General features: G+C 42.2%; 2 protein-coding genes across 2 annotated transcripts; both read right to left on the minus strand.

Annotated features, from left to right (window-relative positions):
* Nucleotides 1-1,780: 1,780 nt before the first annotated feature.
* Nucleotides 1,781-7,323, minus strand: LOC112251308 (forkhead box protein F2). Its single transcript, XM_024422228.1, has 2 exons — nucleotides 5,775-7,323; nucleotides 1,781-2,885 (listed from the first exon to the last, which is right to left on the minus strand). The coding sequence occupies exons 1-2, from the start codon at nucleotides 6,745-6,747 to the stop codon at nucleotides 2,707-2,709; spliced, it is 1,152 nt and encodes a 383-aa protein (XP_024277996.1). The 5' UTR covers nucleotides 6,748-7,323; the 3' UTR covers nucleotides 1,781-2,706.
* A 6,205-nt stretch (nucleotides 7,324-13,528) lies between these two features.
* Nucleotides 13,529-15,487, minus strand: LOC112251845 (forkhead box protein Q1). Its single transcript, XM_024422779.2, has one exon. The coding sequence runs from the start codon at nucleotides 15,252-15,254 to the stop codon at nucleotides 14,199-14,201; it is 1,056 nt and encodes a 351-aa protein (XP_024278547.1). The 5' UTR covers nucleotides 15,255-15,487; the 3' UTR covers nucleotides 13,529-14,198.
* Nucleotides 15,488-24,847: the final 9,360 nt, after the last annotated feature.

Consider the following 24,847-nt stretch of genomic DNA (forward strand, 5'->3'; position numbering starts at 1 on the left):
AATCAGCAGTGGAGCAACCAAACCCATCATAATATATCCAACCGAAAAAGGTATATTTTTGGAGCTGATGAATGGACTGTGATGGGTGTGTGTGTGTGTGTGTGTGTGTGTGTGTGTGTGTGTGTGTGTGTGTGTGTGTGTGTGTGTGTGTGTGTGTGTGTGTGTGTGTGTGTGTGTGTGTGTGTGTGTGTGTGTGTGTGTACGTGTGTGTACGTGTGTACGTGCGTGCATGAGTGTTTCTCTTTGCAGTTTTATTCAACATGAATTGTAACTATCACAGAGAACACAGACCAGTGAGAGAGAGAAAGACAGAGACATAGACAGAATGAGCATCCCAAATCTGCTGTATTGTTATCGTTGATGTTGATATATTTGTACACAAACAGAAAACTCAAATCATTTATCCACTTAAAGCTGCAATATGTAACTTTTCTGGTGACCCTACAAAATTCATATAGAAAGGGTGAGTTATAGATCTATCATTCTCATTGAAAGCAAGTCTAAGAGGCAGTATATCTGTTCTATGTGCACTATTTCTATGCTTCCCGTTTTTAAGTTTTGTTTTTGCTTATTTTACTTTCAGTTTTGTACATCAGCTTCAAAGAGCTGAAAATACAATATGTTTGGTTATTGACAATATATTTCACAGCGGTTTAGATGGTACAATGATTCTCTACACTATATTTGCTTGTTTTATCATATAAACTGAAATTAGGCGAACTATTAGAATTATAGCAACCTGGAAATGGCGGGGAGATTTCTCCACCGTGCATCTTTGTGAGAATGTTTCGGGCATTTTTCCCCGCTCCCCTCTATCTCTCTCTCTGCCCCTCTGTCTCTCTCTAATCTGTTTTTCTCCAATAACCCAGCTTCTTACTCTATACGTGTGTTCTGTTTACTGCAGTTCTAAAAACACTGTGCGGTCACATCTCCATAAATGTGGCCCTCTGCAGCTCGTTTGTTTACAAGTTCTTAAAAAGTTTGCAATCCTGAAAAATCTGCTACGAGGCCGGGGGGTAGAGGTCTGGTGACGCGGAAGACTTTCCGCTGTGGAACCAGGCAGGCTGGCCCAGGCTGTAGATGGCGCAATGAGACAACACAAAACATGGAAATTCCTAAATCGCCAACGTCGTCAGTCGAGTTTGTAAACAATCTAAACTGTTGTAAGCCTACGTAAATAGAAATTACCTAGGCCTACTCTACTTAACACTCACCAAGTATTCGGAAAAAGTACATTAGATTGTATTAAACACCAGCTGCCTTTGATCTCACGAAGTCTATGGGTAAATATTGATAATGCAGCTCACTGTCTACGATAAAGACATGCAGCGAGTTGTGTAGCCGTCGCCTTATTTCATTTCCCCCCATTCTTACTATACCATAAGATAAAAATCCTTACATAATTATCCCCGTGGCTCAAAGTATACAATGCTTCTCTTCAAAGGATCATTCGTTTTCCACAACATTTATATCTAGTTATTAAATGGGATTGTTTTAAAATTTACCTAGAATCCACGCTTTTGATTTACCTTTGCTTCACCTTCTTTAAGCACGTTTTTTACGTTACAAAGTGTTATCATACAAAACAAAGACGTTGAATTTGGTTATTAAAAGTATGCCTGTGAATGCCAAATAATCAAATTTACACCGACTCAAATCTAATATGAATCACAAATCTCCATAAATTATCAACAAAGATAATAGGCCTATAATAATCGTAAATTCCAATGATTAGCCTATAATTAGCATGCTATATTTCTGAGAGACAAGAAGGCAGGTATAGCGGAAAATATATCAGCTTTATTGAAACACTTTACAGCGAGGAAAATTAAGCTAATCTCAAAAAGGGTATACAATAAGTGCAAATTTGTTGCAATTTTTGTTATAAAAAGCTTTGTGTATGTGCATGTACTTTTATAGATCAGAACAGAGGCCTAGTTACATAAAATATAGGCTATTTGTTTGCACAAGTAATGACAGCAAACACATAATTAAAATCGTTTTGAAACTTATTTTGAAGAAGAAAACGTTGGCCAATAGAGAACAGAATAAGGCAAAGTGGTTTCATTGTCATAAGCGTTTGTGCTTTCCCACTGGGCAAAAACGGGTTGAACGTTGTTTCCACATCATTTCAACCAACAACAAAAAAATCTATGTGATGACGTCGAATCAACGTGGAAACCCCATTCCCACTGAGCACGCACTGGTTGAATCAACGTTGTTTCCACATCATTTCAATGAAATTAAGTTGAACCAACATGGAATAGACGTTGAATTGACGTCTTTTTCCCCCCTAACTTTTAACCTGAACCCAATGACATGGTGATTTTTGGGGGGATTTCCCGTTGAGTTCACAATAGTTGACAACTCAAACAAATGTAAATAAAAATTAGAGGTTGAACTGACATCTGTGCCCAGTGGGTCCTTCACTTCAGAAACAGTTAGTGCATAATATACTGTCCTTCATTTAGACCAATCAAGACGACGAAGGCCACTGAAAATATATCCTGACTCGAGAAGCTTTTCCAGACTCTCAAAAATAGGCTACTGTCCCCATTGTTCGATCTCATCAGTAAGATGACAGGCCATTTATTTGGGTTTAAACTGTCGCCAGACATGTATAGAATCAGTTTAAATTGCTCGATTTTGTGTTCATTCTCATCTCCAGAGCACAGTTTGGGCCTTTACGCGCACTACATTTCCTGCTCACATCACACACGGTTTGACGTCTTGACAAAGGCTTTGGTGATGGTGGTGATGGTGATGATGATGATAGTACGATCCACTGGCTGAGGGATGGAACGAGGAGATGCCGTTAAAATTCAGGACAAAATCCTTCCTGTCGACCACGGGTGAGGAGTGGCTTTGGTAGCGAGGGATCCCCACTGGGAGAGAGAGAGAGAGAGAGAGAGAGAGAGAGAGAGAGAGAGAGAGAGAGAGAGAGAGAGATTGGAGCTCTTCAAAATATATGAACAATACAATTCTTCTCCCCTCCTTCTAAGTGTATAGAATTGTTTTTACATACTCGTGTGTGGCATAGAGGAGCAGTCAGAAATATTAGTATTATTCAGAAATATTTATATATTGTAAATGCTTGACTTTTCAACAACAACAAAAAAGTGTTTTCTTTCAGAATATAGTATAATAACACTCTGACGTTTATGCATTACATTGACTATGTGTATAAATGTGTTATAGTATTCAGTGTATTATGTAGCCTATTTTTCTGATATAGATTTTAAGGTTTGAAATTGACACATCTTCCAATAATTTGGCCAGTAAACAATGCGGAGACGTAGTCCCATAACACCACGCGAATAAATAAGAAATCACTCTCAGTGAATCTATAGATTAAACCTAATCGATCACGGTAGGGACATTTGTTAATTTGTTATCTTACTAGACTATGTTATATTATGTTATGTCGACCTGTAATACATTATTAATTGCCAAATAAACAGGGATTTGCTGGCCTTTTGAGAATAGGTCAAATAATGACCATGTCTCCGCCCTCAGTATTTCCATTTCAGGAGAATGCCACTAAAGCAATCAACCCAAAGAAACTGCATGTGTTATACCTATTTCCTCTTCAGAATTATTTAAATTGAACCATGCAATTAATTCACTGTATAAAATATGTTATTTGGATGTGTGCAAATTAGATGCATAGACCCTAGACATGTAGCCTCTGTTCATGCTGAGCTAAATATACATTCGAGCAGCCACTATCATGACTTGACTTCTGAATCTCTGCATTCTCAATACTAGCATCTCTAATGTTTGTTTAGTTTAGTTGAGTTGGTGCACATATTTTGCGTGAGCCCCTCTCATTTGTGACTGTTGTAGTATGTGTACACAGATATTTGACCTAGAGAATGTTTAGTCTTACATTTTTCGTCTTTAACTTAACATGATCTGGTTAGACTGAAGTTAAGAGTGATTTGATAGGCATATAATAATCAAACAGCCTCGTTATGTTTCAGTGCTTTTCTACACCAATTGGCATCCATATCGTTCACAAAGAGGTATGAAATATTAATTAGGTCAGTGTGCTTATGTTTTCCCTCCTTGATTGTCCATTTCTCCTGAGGGCCATATAGACACATTACACTGTTTATCCTCGAGATCTGCAGTAGCAACATCACACGTGCTAATTCATCATGATTATAGGCCTTACGGCCTAAAATTATTTTCAGACAAATAATTGATTCGGTAAAATAAGAACATAGGTCCTGTCATAGATAGGTATGTATATATCAGGACAGCTACACTGTCAGAGTGAGAGTGAGGAGAAGGAAATGGGGAGAGTGACAGAGAGCGTGATCCTCATCAAGTTCATAAGGACTCCAGATGTGACGCCAGTACCCGCAGTGTGCGGTGTTTTCTCTTCTCGAGACTGCAGGCATTTATCCTGATGGTCCTGCCTCGCGCTGCAGCCTTTGCGCCCCATTTTCAGAGACGACACACCCGCCATGATTGACAGTCGTCATGAGGCGTGTAAGACCCCGCTAGCACAGATAACAGCTTATCCTCTAAATAGTTACAAGAAGTCGCGTAAAGTTTAACAAGGCTTGGAGTCTCCTGTGGGTAGGTATAGGCCTATGCGCTTGTTTAAATCCTCTTCTTCAGTGTGGTTCGACTCGCACAGCCTTTGTTTAGGTAACCCCCAAGGCTTTAGAAGGAATAATTCCGCTCTCAGAAATCCCTTGGACTTTTGTTAAAGCCTCGATAAATTAGAAGCATTTTAAACAAGATGAACATGAACTAAATTACAAGTGGTCAACTGGCCTAAGGAGCAATGCGTATAATGTGGCTACAGTTTTCATTATGGGCCTTTGCGTCGAGCTCCTATCCAAACATTTATGTAAACAAGAACGCAGCCCCATACATTATTTTTTTCCCAAGGCCTAGCCTATATATTCAAGAACAGTTTTCAACTATTTTGTTCATTTCCGTTGTAAGAAGCTGTGGTTGCTCTTATATTTCCCACCTCATCTGAATTGTCCTTATAATAATGCATGCATATTTGTGTCTTTGAGTCCCTCAAATAGGATTATTTCGGCCTATGTCATTCAAATTGTTTCCTCAGTTCCACAACAGAATATAGTTGCAAACTAATAATCAGAAATACAATACAACTATTTTAACCCATAAAATTGGGAAGCAATTTTGCCATAACACAACCTGCAATGTGAAGGAGATGCATCCACGTGAACCAGTCATTTTAATTAAATTATATGAATATAACATTACATCGAAAATGCATTAAGAGACATATGAATCTCCAACATAGTTTTATAGATGTATTACAAATGCAGGTCATTACCGATTTAGGTCGCAACAACTCACTTTTATATTAGTCTAATTATTTTCTTTGCCAAAGTTTTGATTCATCTGCGTATCACACATATCAAAGTTGTAACTGTTAATGATATTCAACTAGACTACATTTGGTTTTGCATGTAAGAGATTGTTTAAAAGACCGTCTATAAGATTTTCGGCATATTGTCTATAAGGTAGGCCAACTATAATTTTCACAAATACAAATGTAGCTATTTTATAGGCTATTACGCATTGCGTAAAGTTGCGTTTTTAGCCTCCAGAAAACAGCATGACTGACCAAAGAGCAAGTAAATTGTCAACCTGCAAATATTTTTGTTTGCCACGTGTATAAAAAATGCAGTACCTTTTGTGATTGACCAAGTGTTATTACGCATGACATTTCACATCTATTTATTAACGTGTTATGACTTGATTTACACAACGTTTATTACCTGAGATATCGGCGGTGTCCCTGGCGTTCTGGTGGAGGTAGCTCTGCTCCAGGGAGTAGGGGGACATACCAGAGTGTAGCCCAGAGGACGCCGGGCTGCTGGAAGCCAGAGGCTGCTGCTTGATGTACGGGGAGCCGCCGGGAGACGCCCAGTGTCCGGAGGTACTGGCATATGGAGAATGGCCGTGACCGTCCAACGCACTGGCCATAGCCGGGGATGAGGGCACAGGGCTGCTGCTACTGTCCGGTCCACCGTATTCCCCGTTGGACGTTACCGGACAGCTGGCCATGTAAGTGGACCCGGGGCTCGGGGACATGTGAGGTACGTGGTGGCCGCTAAGCCCGTCGTAGCCACCTGCCATGGAGTTGGTCATCATGTCCAAGTTGTAACTGTTGCTATGACACGCCAGAGACCCGGGCGCCTGAAACTCAAAGCTCTGCGGCAAAATGGACGTACCGAAGCCTATCCCGTTCATCATCCGGTACATGGGCTTTAGGGCTTGGCATTTTCTCCGGAAGCCCCTGGGTCTGCGGCGGAATGAGCCCTCTTCGAACATGAACTCGCTGGCCGGGTCGATGGTCCAGTAGTGGCCTTTACCTGGCCTGCCCAGCCCTTTTGGCAGCTTGATAAAGCACTCGTTTAGGGAAAGGTTGTGCCGGACGGAGTTCTTCCAGCCCTGGTAGGATCCTCTGAAGAAGGGGAACCGGGCCTGGAGAAACTGATAGATCTCACTTAGAGTCAGCCTCTTGGTGGGTGAGCTCTGTATCGCCATGACGATGAGCGCAATGTAGGAGTAGGGAGGCTTCTCTGGTCGCCTCAGTCCGGAGCTCGCCTTCTTGCCTTTGGCCCCGGTCGAGGAACTGTCCATGGAGGCCTGTGGGCTTATCATGGCGGGGTGCAGGACACCGGAGGCCGGGCTGGACCTCAGGGGAGGCGGTGGGTCCAGCTGCTGCTGAGAGGTCTCGGTCGTCATCTCTGCTCCGCTGACGCACTGCGTAGCTGAGCAGTGACGTGAGGAGAGAAAGAGAGATGGGGGAAAGATGAGAAAGAGAGATGGGGGAAAGAGGAGAGTGAGATTGAGCAAGAGATCTAGAGAAAGAAAAAGGGACGTATATGATTCAAATAAGGTGACAGCAAGTAATGTCACTTCTACTCAAAGTCCTCTACAAATCACACACGCCGTTGGTCTTTGGAATTCAACAAAAAAGGGCTTGGAGAGGAAAAACTATCTTCCGTTCTGTTGGACTCTCCTATTACGCAGAAAATCTGCAGCGAGTTCGCAGTGTCAGAATGTGGGAGAGAGATGATAGAGCAGAGTATCCAGTGAGGGCTGGAGCGCTCGCTATAATGCAGCGTTTTGCGGAGGTTCAGTTCGAGACAGAGGCTCCGGTGCGGTTCGGTATCACCGTGGCGGTGAGTGCAGCTCTGCGGCGCACCGGGTGGCCATCGCCCGCCTTAATCCCTAAAGGGGAGGAAACGCGAAGACTCCTCAATTTAGTGCGCGAGGCCGCTCAGCCAAACAAAACGCGACCACCTATCATTTCGTAAATCTTTCTTTCCTCTAAGACCCCCCCATCTCCAAACCCCCTGAAATCAGTGACGACTAGAGCCCCCACCCCTCCCCTTCCACCGCCAGTCGCTGCAGCAGAGTCAAGCCCCTCTCTCTCTATCTCGCACCCCCCCCCTCTTCCACCCTCTCTCTTTCCCCTGCTCTCTGACATCTCAAAAACACGCAATTATGCCATCTATCAAACCTCCCCAGACATTCCAATCAACAGCGTCACACGCCAGCACACAAGGCAAAGAGCTCCATCTCCAACACTCTTCTTGCATGTTGTTGCCTGTTGCTAAGTGTCATTATACTGAATAACGGAAACATTTTCTGTAATGAAATACTGAGGGTATAACAGTGTAGGCAATTATATATTAGAGTAGGCCTCTTAAAGAAATAGAAATTGCTTATCTGTGTTGCCATGCAACAATATCATGTTGGATGGCCTACCGATCCAGTAAAGGCGATGTTGTAGAAGCGACACATAGAACAAACTGTGTAGGCTCATAAATCTCGTAGTATAAATCCTATTTCATGTTTTCCTAGTTCTCTCAGAACCCAACCGTAAGAGTCACTACCGGGGGAAAGGTGGTTGTATTTCGCTGGGGTGCATGCATGAGCAAAGGGGGGGGTTCTGAGTAAATGACTTTGACATGAGTGGAAGCAGGCTTTTTCCATCAAGAGCGGCCGGCCTTGGATACCACACACAGCGCACCAGTGTCAGTTTACAGCCCTAGGCTCGAGGCGGTCCCCTGGGCCCCGCGTTCATTAGAGAGAGAACCGAAATTAGGAGCGCGGGCGTCGACAGCTTCCTCCCCTATGAAGACAGACCATAATACAGATTTGTCCAACATAATGCAATTATTTAGTCTTAAAAGATAAAAGCCCTATGATCAATAATGATAACAACGAGAGAAATGGGATTTGTTCAGAAACGTGGCCTACAAATTCAGAGTGTATTAATCCTGTTACAAGGTTGACACTATATGACACTATATTGCAGGCCTGCATCATGCAGATAGCTTGTTTAATATTTATACTGTGATGACTTTTATGGTTACCTTTGTTATGCCTGCATTTGATAGGGCCTACACTTCCTCGTTTTCAGTTCAACCACCTAATGTTATATTTAAAAAAACAAACATATTGAGCTAAATATTCGTTTATATAGCCTAGTAGTTAAATAATGCAATATTTTTCAGGCGTTTTTCAGTATGTATATGCTTTGTAAATAGCCGACCTATTATGTTTGGTAGTTGTATACGTTTATAATAAACAGCTCATTGTTACAGTTGAGTAGGTCTAGGCTATACAGAAATACAAAAAGACTACAAACAATATTTGTCCAAAATTGGTCATAGGCAAAAAATTATTAATATAACGTAAAATTTAGATTATCAATCTTAATTTGTACCGAAATCACATCACCCCATTCTGTTTGTATGCCTAGTCTCCCTCATTTCATTTCTACCACCTGGATTTGTTTTACACTGAGCTTTATTTTGTTTTATGTCGCTGAATTGAAACAGTTAGAAGGAAAGAGTAAACAACTGTATACAGTAGACTAGGCCTAAACCTCACAACAGAATATAATAATTTAAGGTTCAAGCTGGGGCTACGGGATTTAATTTCTGCATTTATGATACGGGCATTTTATATTGGGATAGTCGAGCTTTAGAAAGTCAACAGAAAATAAAATATGTAATAAACTAATCAGCTCCTCATCTATTTGTGTGTCTGTCTAACATTACCCCCGTCCTTTCATGTGTAGTCCTTAGATATAAAGGATTTTCAAACAATGGCCATCAACAATAACCTTTACACTTCACAACAAAGGATGTGAGGATAAAATCATTTTCCACCGTGACACAGAGAAGTTTGTGGAACCTAATGGCCTTAGAATTTCCTGCGACATCAGAACGTATGACCCCCGCAGTGATCAGGATGCCTCCGCGGCTAGGAGGAAACTTAGTTCTGCGCGAGAGCACTTTGAAGACTGGCCACTGCTTTTACGAGTTCACAGCAAAGCGCGTATAGGAGCTCTTATTATAGCTGTTTTGAAATATCTAGTAAACAACAATTATATCACATATTTACATGGGTTCTGGTTTTTAATAGTGATGGATATCCTTTGGCATTTCTGTCCGAGTTTGATCCTTTTAGCCTGAAGAACACCAGCCTAGAACAATATAAATTGTTGTTTTTATCTTTGGTAAATATTGAAGTGTCAACTATAATATTATAGCTAATATTGCTTTAACGTCCCTGATTATTTATACAAAGGCTTACACCATTCAAATATTAGTTCATGAAAATTGTGGCTCAGAATTCTGTTTATGAATGTGTATTTAATATGTAGGATATTGCTGAATAATAAATGAATGCAGCGGTGCATTACATAAATGAACATTTTGCTTTATATTGTTTGACTTTTTGTTTTTGTTTTGATACGCCATAAAACGACACACTCTTTCCATAGAAACACAGGCCTGCTGGTTGTTGGCAGTGGTGGAAAAAGAAGTAAGATATCATATTTGAGTAAAAGTAAAGATAACTTAATAGAAAATGACTCAAGTAAAAGTTAAAGTAACCCGGTAAAATACTACTTGAGTAAAAGTCTAAAAGCATTTGGTTTTAAATATACTTAAGTACTTAAGCAAAAGTAAAAGTAAAAGCGTGAATAATAAAAAAAAAAAACATTATATTAAGCAAACCAGACGGCACAATTTTCTTGTTTTTTTAATTTACGGATAGCCAGGTGTCCAACACTCAGACATAATTTACAAATGCTTCATTTGTGTTTAGTGAGTCCGCCAGATCAGAGGCAGCAGGGATGAGGAGTGTTGTTATCTTGATAAGTGTGTGAATTGGACCATGTCCTGTCCTGCTAAGCATTCAAAATGTAATGAGTACTTTTGGGTGTCAGGGAAAATATATGGAGTAAAAAGTACATTATTTTCTTTAGGAATGTAATTAAGTAAAAGTAAAAGTTGTCAAAAATATAAATAGTAAAGTACAGATACCCCATAAAACAAGTTAAGTAGTACTTTCAAGTATTTTTAATGAAGTACTTTGCACCACAGGTTGTTGGTCCTTCTCATAGGCATATAGCCTACTTTGACTCCTCACTTCTTTTGACAAGTGCCTACATCTTGCCTGAGCATTTTTTTCACTCATTTTGAAGAGATTAAATATAGTTTAAATAGCTCTTTCCAGCGTATTTTAACGGCAATGTGCGTCTTTATGTCTTCTTTCAGGCGCCCCAGCAGCCGCGCTTCCTGTCCAGCTCAACTCTGGCTTTTGTGCTGAGAGTACCAGGTTCTTTCTCCAGAAGCTCAGGCGCGGTTCAGCGGCCTGCAGAGTGACTGACTGTTTGAACTTCCTAACATTGTGCCTGGACTCCAGGCCTATACCCTGCTCCAGAACGACATAATATTTAGGTTTCTATTCAATCAATAGCGCTGAAGATCCGTATTATATATCGCGATTGACAATTAAAGGCAATGTTCCCGCGGTGGCGGAGACTGCTTTCACGGTAAACACTGCTACGTCGGCTCAATCGGAAATGACATTTGAACGCGGATCTTCCGGGATACTTCGGCGATACGGATTGAATGGAGCACAGTATCTACTGCTCTCAGATTCAGGCATGTTATCAGTTTATTAGGATACGCCATATCTTTAACTGGTTCCTGTTCCACACACCAGAGAGAGCTAGTCCTAGGCTACAGAATGAAAACATAACGGTGGCCTACATTGATGGAGCGTTCACCTGTTATTGCCGTCGGTGCTAGTGCTCTGCCCAGTGCGTAACATACAGGTGTGCTGTTCCGGGATTTCACCTGCAGGTTGCAGCATTGTTCCTGGAACGGGACTCAACCCTCTTACCTGTCACCTCGACCGTCGGGTGCACGTTTTGGTTTTTGCCCTAGTACTACACAGCTAAACAAAGCTTGATGATGAGTTGGTTATTTGAATCAGCTGTGTAGTGATAGGGGAAAAACTAAACGTGCATCCAAGGGGGGTCCCAGGACCGAGTTTGCAGACTGCTGAGTAAAACTATAGTGACATTTTTTATTTTTGTTAGCATAGCATAGTCCTAGGTCTATGCATCAATGTGCATGATTGAGGAGGACGGACAGGTCATGTTTTATGTCAAAATATTTGTACACATGCATTGTATTTGTAGAAACATGTATGGGGGCCTAAGCAAGAACGTCTTCCGTTCTATTTGTGCCCAGATCGACGAGGGACTGATAACCCCTCGCAAGAAAGACAGGGTCAAATGCAAATGGTAAATGGCAAATGTATCAACACATTTGCTCTTTTACTTTTCAGATTTGATCGTTTATCAATTGAGCAATTTTTGAGATGATCTTTCTCATTAGCCTATAGGCTCATTTCTCATTGGTCCACAATAAAATATTGTACTAGTGTATACTATATTACAATGTTTGTCTAGATACAGCACTTGCTAGTGATAGTCTACAACTTTGTCAATAGCATTAGGCCTAACATTGTTAGGGTAACGGGAATCGTAATTAATGTGGGCAACACTACATGTGATGACGTCAAGGGTTTCCCTCAGGACGGTGGACAGCTCGAGACATCGCGTATGGACTGCATCCTTGCTTCTATGAATAACCCCCATATATCCACTGTCGGTGTTGAAAGGTCTAATCATTTCGTTTTTATTGGAAGTGTGTTGTGATCATTTATAGACTTGGCGCATGAAGTAGCCAGTCAAAATGATTGTTTCTCATTATTAAACCCTTACAATAGTCCAACCTGTGTTTTGGTCATTTCATTTTGAAACATTGTTTTGGTAAAAGTTGTTTGTATAGCTTATCGTTTAGCATAAGCAGGTCTGTGTCTACGTTGTTGTGGACAGGTAAGCTAAATGTCGCAATTCATACCACATCTTTTTTTATATTCTAAAGATATTGTTGTAAATCTTACTCAGAAAATCAGGATATTTATTTCATGTTTGTCATGTGTTTAAAAAAATCCTCAATATAGCCTATAGCAGGATGAAAAAGGTCTAATATATATTTTTCAAATGTTGGTGATTTAAAAAAACAAACATGAAATGCACTGTTTTACAGTAATAATAATAATAATAATTAGTAGTAGTATGTATTAGCCTATTATTTCAGTATGACATTTTGAATTGCGTGACTTGAAACGAGAACAAGCTACAAGGCAGAGTAAATTCAAATGTCATATTTGAACAAGCTATATTTGTTTGTACAATGCTTATTGGAGACCCAGATCGCAGGCACGTTTCTTACCCTCGTGTGAACGGCACAGAACAGATCATGTTTAATGAGTACACCATAGCTTGGGTGGCATGCTATGGTAGGCCTACAATTTATCCTTAAGCATAAACCATAGTTTACATTTAGAGATAGAGTGCAGTTGTCCCAAGTCTGAGATTTCATCCTCGAACCTATACAGAAGAGCTTGAGGAGACGTGTATGTTTTCACTGTTCTTAATAGATACTGTACATTATAACTACACACGATTTGCTATTGTGCAGCTAAATGTCCGTAATAACTGAACTCAAACCCCCTCACTCGGAACAACCTTCCTAGACGTGTGTTGCAGTTAAAGTTAATGATCCTTCGTGTAAAGCGTCAGATTCTATGATTTACTTGACATAATTCAGCACTCCCAATTCTGGGACGGATCTCACCACCCTTAAATATTTAGAAATAGCTCAACCGAGCTGTAATTTGTGCCTAACAGTGTTGCTTCCTTCGCTGTGCTGTTCCGTGCGGTGCAGGCAGAAAGGAAGACAGAGGGGTGAAATGTAAGTATTGTAAATCTGTGAATGTATATCCCTCTCTGTGCCTAACATTGCTGTTTCCTAATTGTGCCTTGCCGTGCAGAGTAGGCAGATGTCTGAAATGATTGTATATCTTTTTCTTCATTCCTCTGGTACTTCAGCATGCTCGTTTAAGTGGTGAGGATGCCAAAACAGCGCCAGTGTTGCCAGGCGCTACGCCTTTCCAGTTCCAGGCAGATAGATATCGGATCTTCCTCTGATCACCCATGCAAACTTTTTCCGCCCTCTGATTCCAAACACACTTCAAGTAGGCCTATACTTAATGGAAAAATATAGATGATTCTTTATTTTCCTTTAGGTAAAGATAAGGCAAGAGCAATATCAAACAATTAAATACTCCTGGTTTGCTTCGATAATTTTTCCCCAATGAGTTTTTATTTTCTCTCATAAAAAATATTGTCCATGCATGAATCAATGTTTAGGAAAACAGACAGTGTATTTCCTTTCTTTTTGTGCAGCCTCCTTACATGGAGTAATCAACAATCCAACAAATATTTTAAAATACAATATTTTTCAGCAAGTCATACAAAACTACATCAACACATACATAGTACTATATTTTTCAAATCGTTGGCACATGGTAGCCGTCGTTTACATTAGAAATGACCTAAGAACCACGTAACACACACACACACACACACACACACACACACACACACACACACACACACACACACTACACACACACACACACACACACACACTCACACACACACACACACACACACACACACACACACACACACACACACACACACACACACACACACACACACACACAGTGGAAAGGCATGTCAGATTGCAACTCATTTGCTTCGTCCTAGTAGTAACCAGATAGAAATAAAGTCATGACAACAATAACACATTACGTTATTCATCACCGCTAAACGACTTGTTATAATCAGAAACAGTTAAATGCACTGAAATGCCTTTTTTAAGACATTCGAAAAACGTAGAGCGCATAGGAAAGTGCACATGGCAAATTTAAGATACATAATTACATTATCGTCTGTTACGTTGGCTTTAGGAGAGCAATGAATCTATCTGGAAAGGATGACAGCTGCCAACTCGCGCTGTGTGCATTTTCACAGGGGAGAAAGCAGCATCGGAGTTTGGCATGTGGCCCTGCGACGTCATGTGGAGAGCTGTGAGTGGGTCCCTGGTGTGCTCTGCGTGCTCAGCGAGGCTGCACCTGTACACGTTCAACATGTGTGACGCGCCGGTGCTGACCTGGTGGTAAGAGTGCTGTGCAAGTGCGTGTGCCATAACAGCGGGTAGCGGTGGGTAGGCCAGTGTGTAGGGCAGCATGTGGTGAGAACCCGCGGGCCAGTAGAGCCGGTGGGCACCGGGGTTGGCATGTGCACTGTCTCTATCGGTGTGATCTCTGTCCTCCCTACGTATGAAGGGCTTGCTGAGGATGCTATCGATGGAGAAGGAGCTGGAAGAGCTGGAGAACTTGGCTCCCATCACCCTCTCCTCCCGGGAGGAAACAGAAGCAGGGGCCGAGATGCGAGTTTCCTCGCCTGGTGTCTGGATGTCAGGGGTCTCGGTGTCCTTATTGGAACCACCGGACCGGCCCTTAGTGATGCGCTTCCTCCTGCGACGGAACACCCCGTCAGCGAAGGTGTACTCGCTGTGCGGGTTCAGCATCCAGTAGTTGTCCTTGCCCCATGGCCTGGAAGGGTCCCGGAGCACTTTGAGGAAACAGTCGTTCAGCGACAGGTTGTGGCGCACCGAGTTCCTCCACCCGGTGTAGCTGCCCCGGAAGAATGGGAACTTCTTCATCAAGTAGTCGTTGATCTCGGCCAGAGTCAACCGGCCGCTGCCGGAGTCCCGGATGGCCATGGCGATGAGTGCGATGTAGGAGTAGGGCGGCTTGGGTCTGCGGGTGTAGGGCTTTCCCTTGCCATCGCTGCTGCTCGGGGTAGCAGGTGCCGGGCTGTTGGCCACGCAGTCCCCGTCTGAGCCCAGCTCGTCCCCGGATAGGGGAGAGGGGACGCTACCTTCCGCATCACTGTGACTGCAAACTTCCATAGGCTTCTGAACGAAGTGGCTTGCGGAGAACACTTCAAGTTTCATTTGTATATTTATTGTTTTCCCCCTTCTCCTCTCACCTGTCAGAAAGTAAGAAAATCTGTCTGTCTGTTGTTGTTCTTTAGAGAGGCGCAGGTGTAGCCAGTGAGTCTGTTTCAGTGGTGGAGTCAGTGCACCTGTCTGTCTGTTTCGGTCCGAGGAGCTCCGATGTACAGAGGAACGGGAGGCACCCAAACTCGTGCCTGTTTAGCAGCTGAAAGTAGATTTGTCTCCGGAGACACACGCGCCCTGTTATAATATAATCCCTCCGCGAGGGACAGCCCACGGGGGGCGTGGTCTAGCGTCTCAAACTCAGAGAAATCTCAAATCCATTGAAGCGATTGAGGGATTTATGATTGCACGCTCTTTTGTGCCACACAGGAGTATGTAAAACAAACATAAACATATAGAAAGCTAAAGTTAAAAGGAGGAGGGGAGAAGAACTATGTCTATTGTTCATATATTTTAGAGAGCTCCAATCTCTCTCTCGCTCCCTCTCTCGCTCTCTCTCTCACACACACACACACACACACACACACACACACACACACACACACACACACACACACACACACACACACACACACACACACACACACACACACACACACACACACACACACACACACACACACCTGAGTGAGTGACTCACCTGCGTGACTGTAGATTGTGTACCAGAAAAGCGTTTCGCCTTAGATGGCGTGCATTTACCAGACAGGCACACACAGATGTGTTTACGTTTGCAATGTTTATGTTTGTAGAGAATCTCAGGTCACTCTTGAATTGATTTACAATTATATTTAATCGATACATTTACAGAGGTTCTGAACTAAAACACCTTGCTCAAGGTCTAATCTAACATTTCCGTTCCTTTGCATAATAACCACCCAGCTAGCACATTTGGTTCCTTGGAAGTTGTGGGAACATAAAATGGAAAGAATTTTAAACATTCTGAGAATGGAAGTAAAAATATTGCCTGTTCTGCGAACAAACATTTTTAGGTTGCAAGGAGGTTCTACTATGTACTACGTTTTACTATGGTTTTCTGAAAGTTTTCATGGGAGGTTTAATTAACATTCTGAGAATTAAAATTATTGGTTATTTGAAAGTAATTAAAGTTCTGAGAACACATACATTTCATTAAGAAGTTTTATAACACTGCTACATTACATGGCCAAAAGTAGGTGGACAGCCCTTCAAATTAGTTGATTCGGCGATTTCAGCCACACCTGTCACTGACAGGTGAATCAAATCTAGCAAACAGCCATGCAATCTCCATAAACAAACATTGGCAATAGAATGTACTGAAGAGCTGTGACCTTCAACGTGGCACATCATAGGATGTCACCTTTCCAACAAGTCAGTTCATCAAATTTCTGATCTGCTAGAGCTGCCCTGCAACTGTAAGTGTTGTTATTGTGAAGTGGAAACGTCTAGGAGCAAAAACGTCTCACCAGTGAAGTGGAAGGCCACACATGCTTACAGAACGTTACCGGCAATTTCTAAAGCACGTAAAGCGTAAAAGTCCTCTGTCCTCAGTTGCAACATTCACTACCGAGTTCCAAACTGCCTCTGGAATCAACGTCAGCACAATAACTGTTCGTCGGTAGCTTCATTAAATAGGTTTTCATGGCCTAGCCAACACCAGCTTAAGATCACCATAGGCAAGGCCAAGCATCGGCTGGAGTGGTGTTAAAGCTTGTCGCCATTGGACTCTGGAGCAGTGGAAATGCGTTCTCTGGAGTGATGAATCAGGCTTCACCATCTGGCAGTCCGACTGGCGGCTGCCAGGAGAACACTACCTGCCCCAATGCATGGTACCAACTGTAAAGTTTGGTGGAGGAGGAAAAATGGTCTAGGGCTGTTTTTCATGGTTCAGGCTAGAACCCTTAGTTCCAGGGAAGGGAAATCTTAATGCTACAGCATACGATGACATTCTAGACGATTCTGTGCTTCCAACTTTGTGGCAACAGTTTAGGGAAGGCCCTTTCCTGTTTCAGCATGTTGCCCCCGTGCACAAAGCGAGGTCCATACAGAAATGGTTTGTCGAGATCGGTGTGGAAGAACTTGACTGGCCTGCACAGAGCCTTGACCTCAACCCCATCAAATACCTTTGGGATGAATTGGAACGTCGACTGCGAGCCAGGCCTAATCGCCCAACATCAGTGCCCGACCTCACTAATGCTCCTGTGGATAAATGGAATCAAGTCCCCACAGTAATGTTCAAACATCTAGTGGAAAGCCTTCCCAGAAGAGTGGAGGCTGTTATAGCAGCAAAGGGGGACCAAATCCATGTTTAATGCCCATGATTTTAGAATGACATGTTCAACAAGCAGGTGTCCACATTGGTCGTGTAGTGTAGCTTAGTTTGGGTTAACTGTTCTTAACTGCAAGCACAGATAGGACACAAGGAAATTCATTTGTTTAGGCATTAATCATGCAAACACATGTATTTTTTATTGTCACACAGTGTCAGTGAGATTCGAATTTATGATCTTCTGTTCTTTATGGATGGAATTAGTCCACTGCACAACCAGGATGGAGATAGCGTACCATGTTTTTTAAAGTCATACAACGCTGTTCATTTTAGTCTATTCAAACAGACCTAATTTCAAAGGAAACAAGCAGTCATTAAGATCAGGTGTGACCATTGAGTGGGCCCGCCAACACACCTGAACATACTCAACAAGGTAGAAAATAAAAGTTTTGTTTATGCTGAGAATGGAATGTATATGTTTTTCAATAACATTCTTATCACTTTTAAATTTTTCTTGTGGTTTTCATGGAAAGTTTTCTTAACGTTCTCAAAACAATCACATTTGAATAGACCCATGAGGAAACCTGTAGGAAATCCTTATGCTGAAGTACTGAAATTCCCACCGTGGAGAACGTTCCTAGAACATTACCAATATTGACATGAATTGTAACCATGTTTGAAGTAATAAAATACCAAGAAAATAACACTTTTTTGTCAAGTTCCTTAAATGTGTTGAGAATGTTCCAAAGCCAAGAAACTATCCTGCACCATTCACAGAAAGTTGTCAGAAGTTCGTATGCAAATTGCCTCTTGAAAAAAAACAAAGATCAACAAAAGAGGAAAGAAATCTTTGAATCATCCCCTCTTCTGTTATGTGTCTATCAGGCATCTTAATCTGTCTTTAATGTTAGGAGCTCTGAAAGTTCCTCCCAGAGAATAACACCCCCCCTCCCACAAAGTTTAAGAGCTATATCAAAGGTTGTGCATAAAACACACGCATGCATACACACACACATACAGTTTTTTAGCCTAATCCTAAAGTACATTTTACATTCTTAAATTCAGGCCCCATGATAATACAAGGTGTTGGGGCCTCCTCCATCAACATATGACTTCTCTGGAAAGGGGAAGTACTGCTGAGTCAATACCGAGATGACAACACAGTAAAAATAGATGGGATTAGGTTAGCTCCATAGTAATGAAATATGTAAACTCTGGTTAAAATAAAGGCACGGCCTGCATTTGCAAAGCGAGGATTACCTGAAAGGTCATGTATAGTTCACAGAATGGCACAGAAGTTCAAATGAAAGGGAAACAAAATGTTGAATTGAAGTTTATGCCCAGTGGATTAGTGCTTGACATGCAGTAGCTTATACCAACGACACCAGGAGAGTGACGAGACCACTTGGCGACATGGGTGAGATGTCTGAGATTTTTAACTCTAGACCTATAGCCTATATCAGCATTATTTATCTCATCAGTGCATGTGTTTTTACCACTTCTCAGAATTCTCTCTCTCTCTCTCTCTCTCTCTCTCTCTCTCTCAATTCAATTCAATTTCAATTAAGGGCTTTATTGGCGTGGAAAACGTATGTTTACATTGCCAAAGCAAGTGAAATAGAACATTTTAAAAAGTGAAATAAACAATAAAAATTAACAGTAAACATTACACTCACAAAAGTTACAAAATAATAAAGACATTTCAAATGTAATATTATGTCTATATACAGTGTTGTAATGATGTGCAAATAGTTAAAGTACAAAAGGGAAAATCTCAATCTCTCTCTCTAAGCAGGGGTAACGACGCAGCAAAAGGTCGGAAAGTTACATGAGTTATGAGCTTGGCCCGGGGTGAGTGATAATCATTAAACTGTCTTCTCCGCCACACCTCTTCGAAGCCCGGAGGCTATTTGGACTTAGGATGAATGTGAAATATTCCCTCGCGCTCCGCTGCCTGCCTGTGTGCGTTACCGGGTTCACCGGGCAGGCAAACAAGCCCGCGCGACCCGCGGTTGGTTCTGCTGGCTGGATGCACACATTTCTCTCTCTCTCTCTCACACACACACACACACACACACACACAGTCCAGTCTGTATGTTTGTTGTGGCTTTCTCTCACGGCCTCACTCCAAAATCACTTGTCAGTAGGCCTGACACAGACCGTGCCATGAGATTCCTACCTCAGCCTACTACCAAACAGATAGAACGATGAACGCATTCTGGAACGCTATTTTTAATGTGTCTGCATTCTTTAACACACGTCGACATTTTCCCACGTCAGGAGATAGCTCGAGACTTCAGTAAACACGTAGTCAGTGCGTAATTATCACCTTTGGCACGCAAGACGCGGCATGCGTGAGGTGCAGTACCCGGAACACAGCGACTCTGAGCACCTGGCTTCAAGTCAAGAGATGCACCTGTGGAGTCTGGTCTGTTGTGTTGAGGATACTAAACAGACTGTATTGGATGCTGGGTTTCTGTGTCTTGTTTGATTCACGTCGTATGTGTGTCTAATAGAGAGCGAAATATATATATACATAGAGAGAGAAAGCGAGCGAGTGAGCGAGACGTGCTCCAATGATTATCCCTTTGATACCACTTAGGCCTGTTTTTTTCTCACATACGCAAAGCAGCGCGCCATATTTGATATTTTCTTGGAGAAAGATGTTCCCTTCCTTTCCATAAAAACCTGACCAAGTTTGCGCATCTCAACCGTTGCGATCAGACAGCGGCCACTGATGTCCATTGCCCGTTATCTCACCCCCGACCTTACTCCTTAGCATACCTCTCCTTAGCAGACTTTCTCTCGCCTCATTATAAATCACGATCAGACCCTTACACGACCCATAGGTACAGAGGGGACACCGGGCTACGTGCCACGCGCGCTGGAACCAAACACAACACTCGTCTGATTTAATGAGTTCCTGATGGAGGTTAATAAATTATACGTGCCCTGTTTCCTCTTTCTGGAAAATAACATCACAGTAGCCTATATCATCAGTAGTAGCCTATATCATCAGTAGTAGTCTATATCATCAGTAGTAGTCTATATCATCAGTAGTAGCCTATATCATCAGTAGTAGCCTATATCATCAGTAGTAGCCTATATCATCAGTAGTAGCCTATATCATCAGTAGTAGCCTATATCATCAGTAGTAGCCTATATCATCAGTAGTAGCCTATATCATCAGTAGTAGCCTATATCATCAGTAGTAGCCTATATCATCAGTAGTAGTCTATATCATCAGTAGTAGCCTATATCATCAGTAGTAGCCTATATCATCAGTAGTAGCCTATATCATCAGTAGTAGCCTATATCATCAGTAGTAGCCTATATCATCAGTAGTAGTCTATATCATCAGTAGTAGTCTATATCATCAGTAGTAGCCTATATCATCAGTAGTAGCCTATATCATCAGTAGTAGCCTATATCATCAGTAGTAGCCTATATCATCAGTAGTAGTCTATATCATCAGTAGTAGCCTATATCATCAGTAGTAGCCTATATCATCAGTAGTAGTCTATATCATCAGTAGTAGCCTATATCATCAGTAGTAGCCTATATCATCAGTAGTAGTCTATATCATCAGTAGTAGCCTATATCATATCATCAGTAGTAGCCTATATCATCAGTAGTAGCCTATATCATCAGTAGTAGCCTATATCATCAGTAGTAGCCTATATCATCAGTAGTAGCCTATATCATCAGTAGTAGCCTATATCATCAGTAGTAGCCTATATCATCAGTAGTAGCCTATATCATCAGTATCATCAGTAGTAGTCTATATCATCAGTAGTAGCCTATATCATCAGTAGTAGCCTATATCATCAGTAGTAGTCTATATCATCAGTAGTAGTCTATATCATCAGTAGTAGCCTATATCATCATCAGTAGTAGCCTATATCATCAGTAGTAGCCTATATCATCAGTAGTAGCCTATATCATCAGTAGTAGTCTATATCATCAGTAGTAGCCTATATCATCAGTAGTAGCCTATATCATCAGTAGTAGCCTATATCATCAGTAGTAGCCTATATCATCAGTAGTAGCCTATATCATCAGTAGTAGCCTATATCATCAGTAGATTATGTATTTCTATTTCTATATTTCCCAGGTAATTTTCTTCCTCGCAATAAATCCACCTTGTTGCTACTGCTCATTTGCGAAGGCGGTTATTTACCCAAAATCTGTCAGGGTTAAATGTATTCACCCGGGAACGTCCGAACATGGTGGCATAGGCCTAGCCTACTCCCATACACCGGGTCTATAGTAAGTCATCTAAGTCATCTGTATATAAGGTTTCATTAAAGTATCAATGCACCGGTAAACGTACAGAAAATGACGCATAACATTCCTATCTACTCGAAAACCTGTAGGCAACAGTGCAAAGCGAATATTTGTGTAGTGGAGAGAAATATAGCTCTGAACCATGTTAACAGAATACTTGAACTTATCCACCACAGTAGGCCTATATCAATTAACATATCATTATACATATCTTATTACTCCAACTCTTAAAAACATCTCATCCAGTCCCTCTAGATCTCGGCTGCAACTATAGCCTTTACAGTCTCATGTCAGAATTAGACGTTCATCCATGTTTCTCAAACGTGGTATGCTATATCAAGGGAAACCTGCCTGTCCTATTGAAAATGTTTGTCTGGTTTGACGGTCTTAACTCAAATAATATGCAGTGTGTTTCATGATTTGGTTTACAGTAGGAATAGGCCTATGCTGAAACTGGAGCCAGTCGCACAGTACAGTATACATGGCTGTAGCATAATGTCTGGATAGAGTTACAGCTGCTCCAGGTATATAATTCCCCTCTGGTTGTGTTTCCAAAACAAAATTGTTTCCAGCAATTCTGAGTGAATGGGCCAACAACATACATAAACAGAGCTGTTTACAGTTAGAGAATGTTTCTGGTCAGTGTAAACTTACAGAGCCTAATTCAAGCAAAAATGATATCAGGATAAGATTAAGCAGCCTTCCTTGAAAGAGCATTGAGATTGATTATAGATTAATAATATACAGCTCAGAAAATTGCTATTTGCCTCACACAAGAAACAGCTTCACTGAAAAAAATGGACATTTTGAGGTACAGAGTAACCTTGTTTTAGCATAGTTTTCACTCTCTCTCTCTCTCTCTCTCTCTCTCTCTCCAACCCCTCTCTCCCCCCACCCCTTTCTCTCCCTCTCTCCAACCCCCTCTCTCCCTCCCACCCCTTTCTCTCTCTCCCTCTCTCCAACCCCAACCCCCACCTCTCTCTCAATTCAATTCAATTGAAGGGGCTTTATTGGCATGGGAAACACATGTTTACATTACCAAAGCAAGTGAAATAGATAATAAACAAAAGTGAAATAAACAATACAAATTAACAGTAAATATTACACTCACCAAAGCTCCAAAGGAATACTCACCAAAGCCCCCACACACACACACACACACACACACACACACACACACACACACACACACACACACACACACACACACACACACACACACACACACACACACACACACACACACACACACACACACACACACACACACACACACACACACACACACACACACACACACACACACACACACACACACACACACACACACACACACACACACACACACACACACACACATACATACATACATACAGGGTAGCCTAGTGGTTAGAGCGTTGGACTAGTAACTGGAAGGTTGCAAGTTCAAACCTCCGAGCTGACAAGGTACAAATCTGTCGTTCTGCCCCTGAACAGGCAGTTAACCCACTGTTCCTAGGCCGTCATTGAAAATAAGAATTTGTTCTTAACTGACTTGCCTAGTTAAATAAAGGTAAAATAAAAACATACATACATACACAAACACACTTGCTGTGTGTTGCATATGTGAGCGATTACCTAAAGCTAACACAGCCCCTAGAGCTCAGATTTACACTGTTCAGATTATTATATTTTATTTACCCTTTATTTAACAAGGTACGGCAGTTGAGAACAAGTTCTCATTTACAATTGCGACCAGGCCAAGATAAAGGAAAGCGGTACAACACAAACAACACAGAGTTACACATGGAGTAAACAAACGTACAGTCAATAACACAATAGAAAAGTCTATATACAGTGTGTTCAAATGTAGTAAGATTAGGGAGGTAAGGCAATAAATAGGCCATAGTGGCGAAATAATTACAATTGAGCAATTAAACACTGGAATGATAGAAGTGCAGAAGATGAATGTGCAAGTAGAGATACTGGGGTGCAAAGGAACAAAAAATAAATACAAATATTGGGATGCGGTAGTTGGGTGGGCTATTTACAGATGGGCTGTGTACAGGTGCAATGATCACTAAGCTGCTATGACAGCTGGTGCTTAAAGTTAGTGAGGGAGATATAAGTCTCCAGATTCAGTGATTTTTGCAATTCGTTCCAGTCATTGGCAGCAGAGAACTGGAAGGAAAGGTGAACAAAGGGGGAGTTGGCTTTGGGGGTGACCAGTGAAATATACCTGCTAGGGCGTGTGCTACGGGTGGGTGCTGCCATGGTGACCAGTGAAATATACCTGCTGGGGCGTGTGCTACGGGTGGGTGCTGCCATGGTGACCAGTGAAATATACCTGCTGGAGCGTGTGCTACGAGTGGGTGCTGCCATGGTGACCAGTGAAATATACCTGCTGGAGCGTGTGCTACGAGTGGGTGCTGCCATGGTGACCAGTGAAATATACCTGCTGGAGCGTGTGCTACGAGTGGGTGCTGCCATGGTGACCAGTGAAATATACCTGCTGGAGCGTGTGCTAAGTGGGTGCTGCCATGGTGACCAGTGAAATATACCTGCTGGGGCGTGTGCTACGGGTGGGTGCTGCCATGGTGACCAGTGAAATATACCTGCTGGAGCGTGTGCTACGGGTGGGTGCTGCCATGGTGACCAGTGAAATATACCTGCTGGAGCGTGTGCTACGGGTGGGTGCTGCCATGGTGACCAGTGAAATATACCTGCTGGAGCGTGTGCTACGGGTGGGTGCTGCCATGGTGACCAGTGAAATATACCTGCTGGAGCGTGTGCTACGGGTGGGTGCTGCCATGGTGACCAGTGAAATATACCTGCTGGAGCGTGTGCTACGGGTGGGTGCTGCCATGGTGACCAGTGAAATATACCTGCTGGAGCGTGTGCTACGGGTGGGTGCTGCCATGGTGACCAGTGAAATATACCTGCTGGGGCCGGGTGGGTGCTGCCATGGTGACCAGTGAAATATACCTGCTGGAGCGTGTGCTACAGGGGGTGCTGCCATGGTGACCAGTGAAATATACCTGCTGGAGCGTGTGCTACGAGTGGGTGCTGCCATGGT

The sequence above is a fragment of the Oncorhynchus tshawytscha genome, linkage group LG05 (genome assembly GCF_018296145.1).
Source record: "Oncorhynchus tshawytscha isolate Ot180627B linkage group LG05, Otsh_v2.0, whole genome shotgun sequence".
In the NCBI taxonomy this organism is placed as follows: domain Eukaryota; kingdom Metazoa; phylum Chordata; class Actinopteri; order Salmoniformes; family Salmonidae; genus Oncorhynchus; species Oncorhynchus tshawytscha.

Excerpts from the sequence above, each read along its gene's own strand:
- LOC112251308 (XM_024422228.1), bottom strand. The coding sequence starts at position 6,747 with ATGACGACCGAGACCTCTCAGCAGCAGCTGGACCCACCGCCTCCCCTG. Across the intron at positions 2,886-5,774 it reads GGACACCGCCGATATCTCAG|TGGGGATCCCTCGCTACCAA; the intron begins GTAATAAACGTT and ends TCTCTCTCCCAG.
- LOC112251845 (XM_024422779.2), bottom strand. The coding sequence starts at position 15,254 with ATGAAACTTGAAGTGTTCTCCGCAAGCCACTTCGTTCAGAAGCCTATG.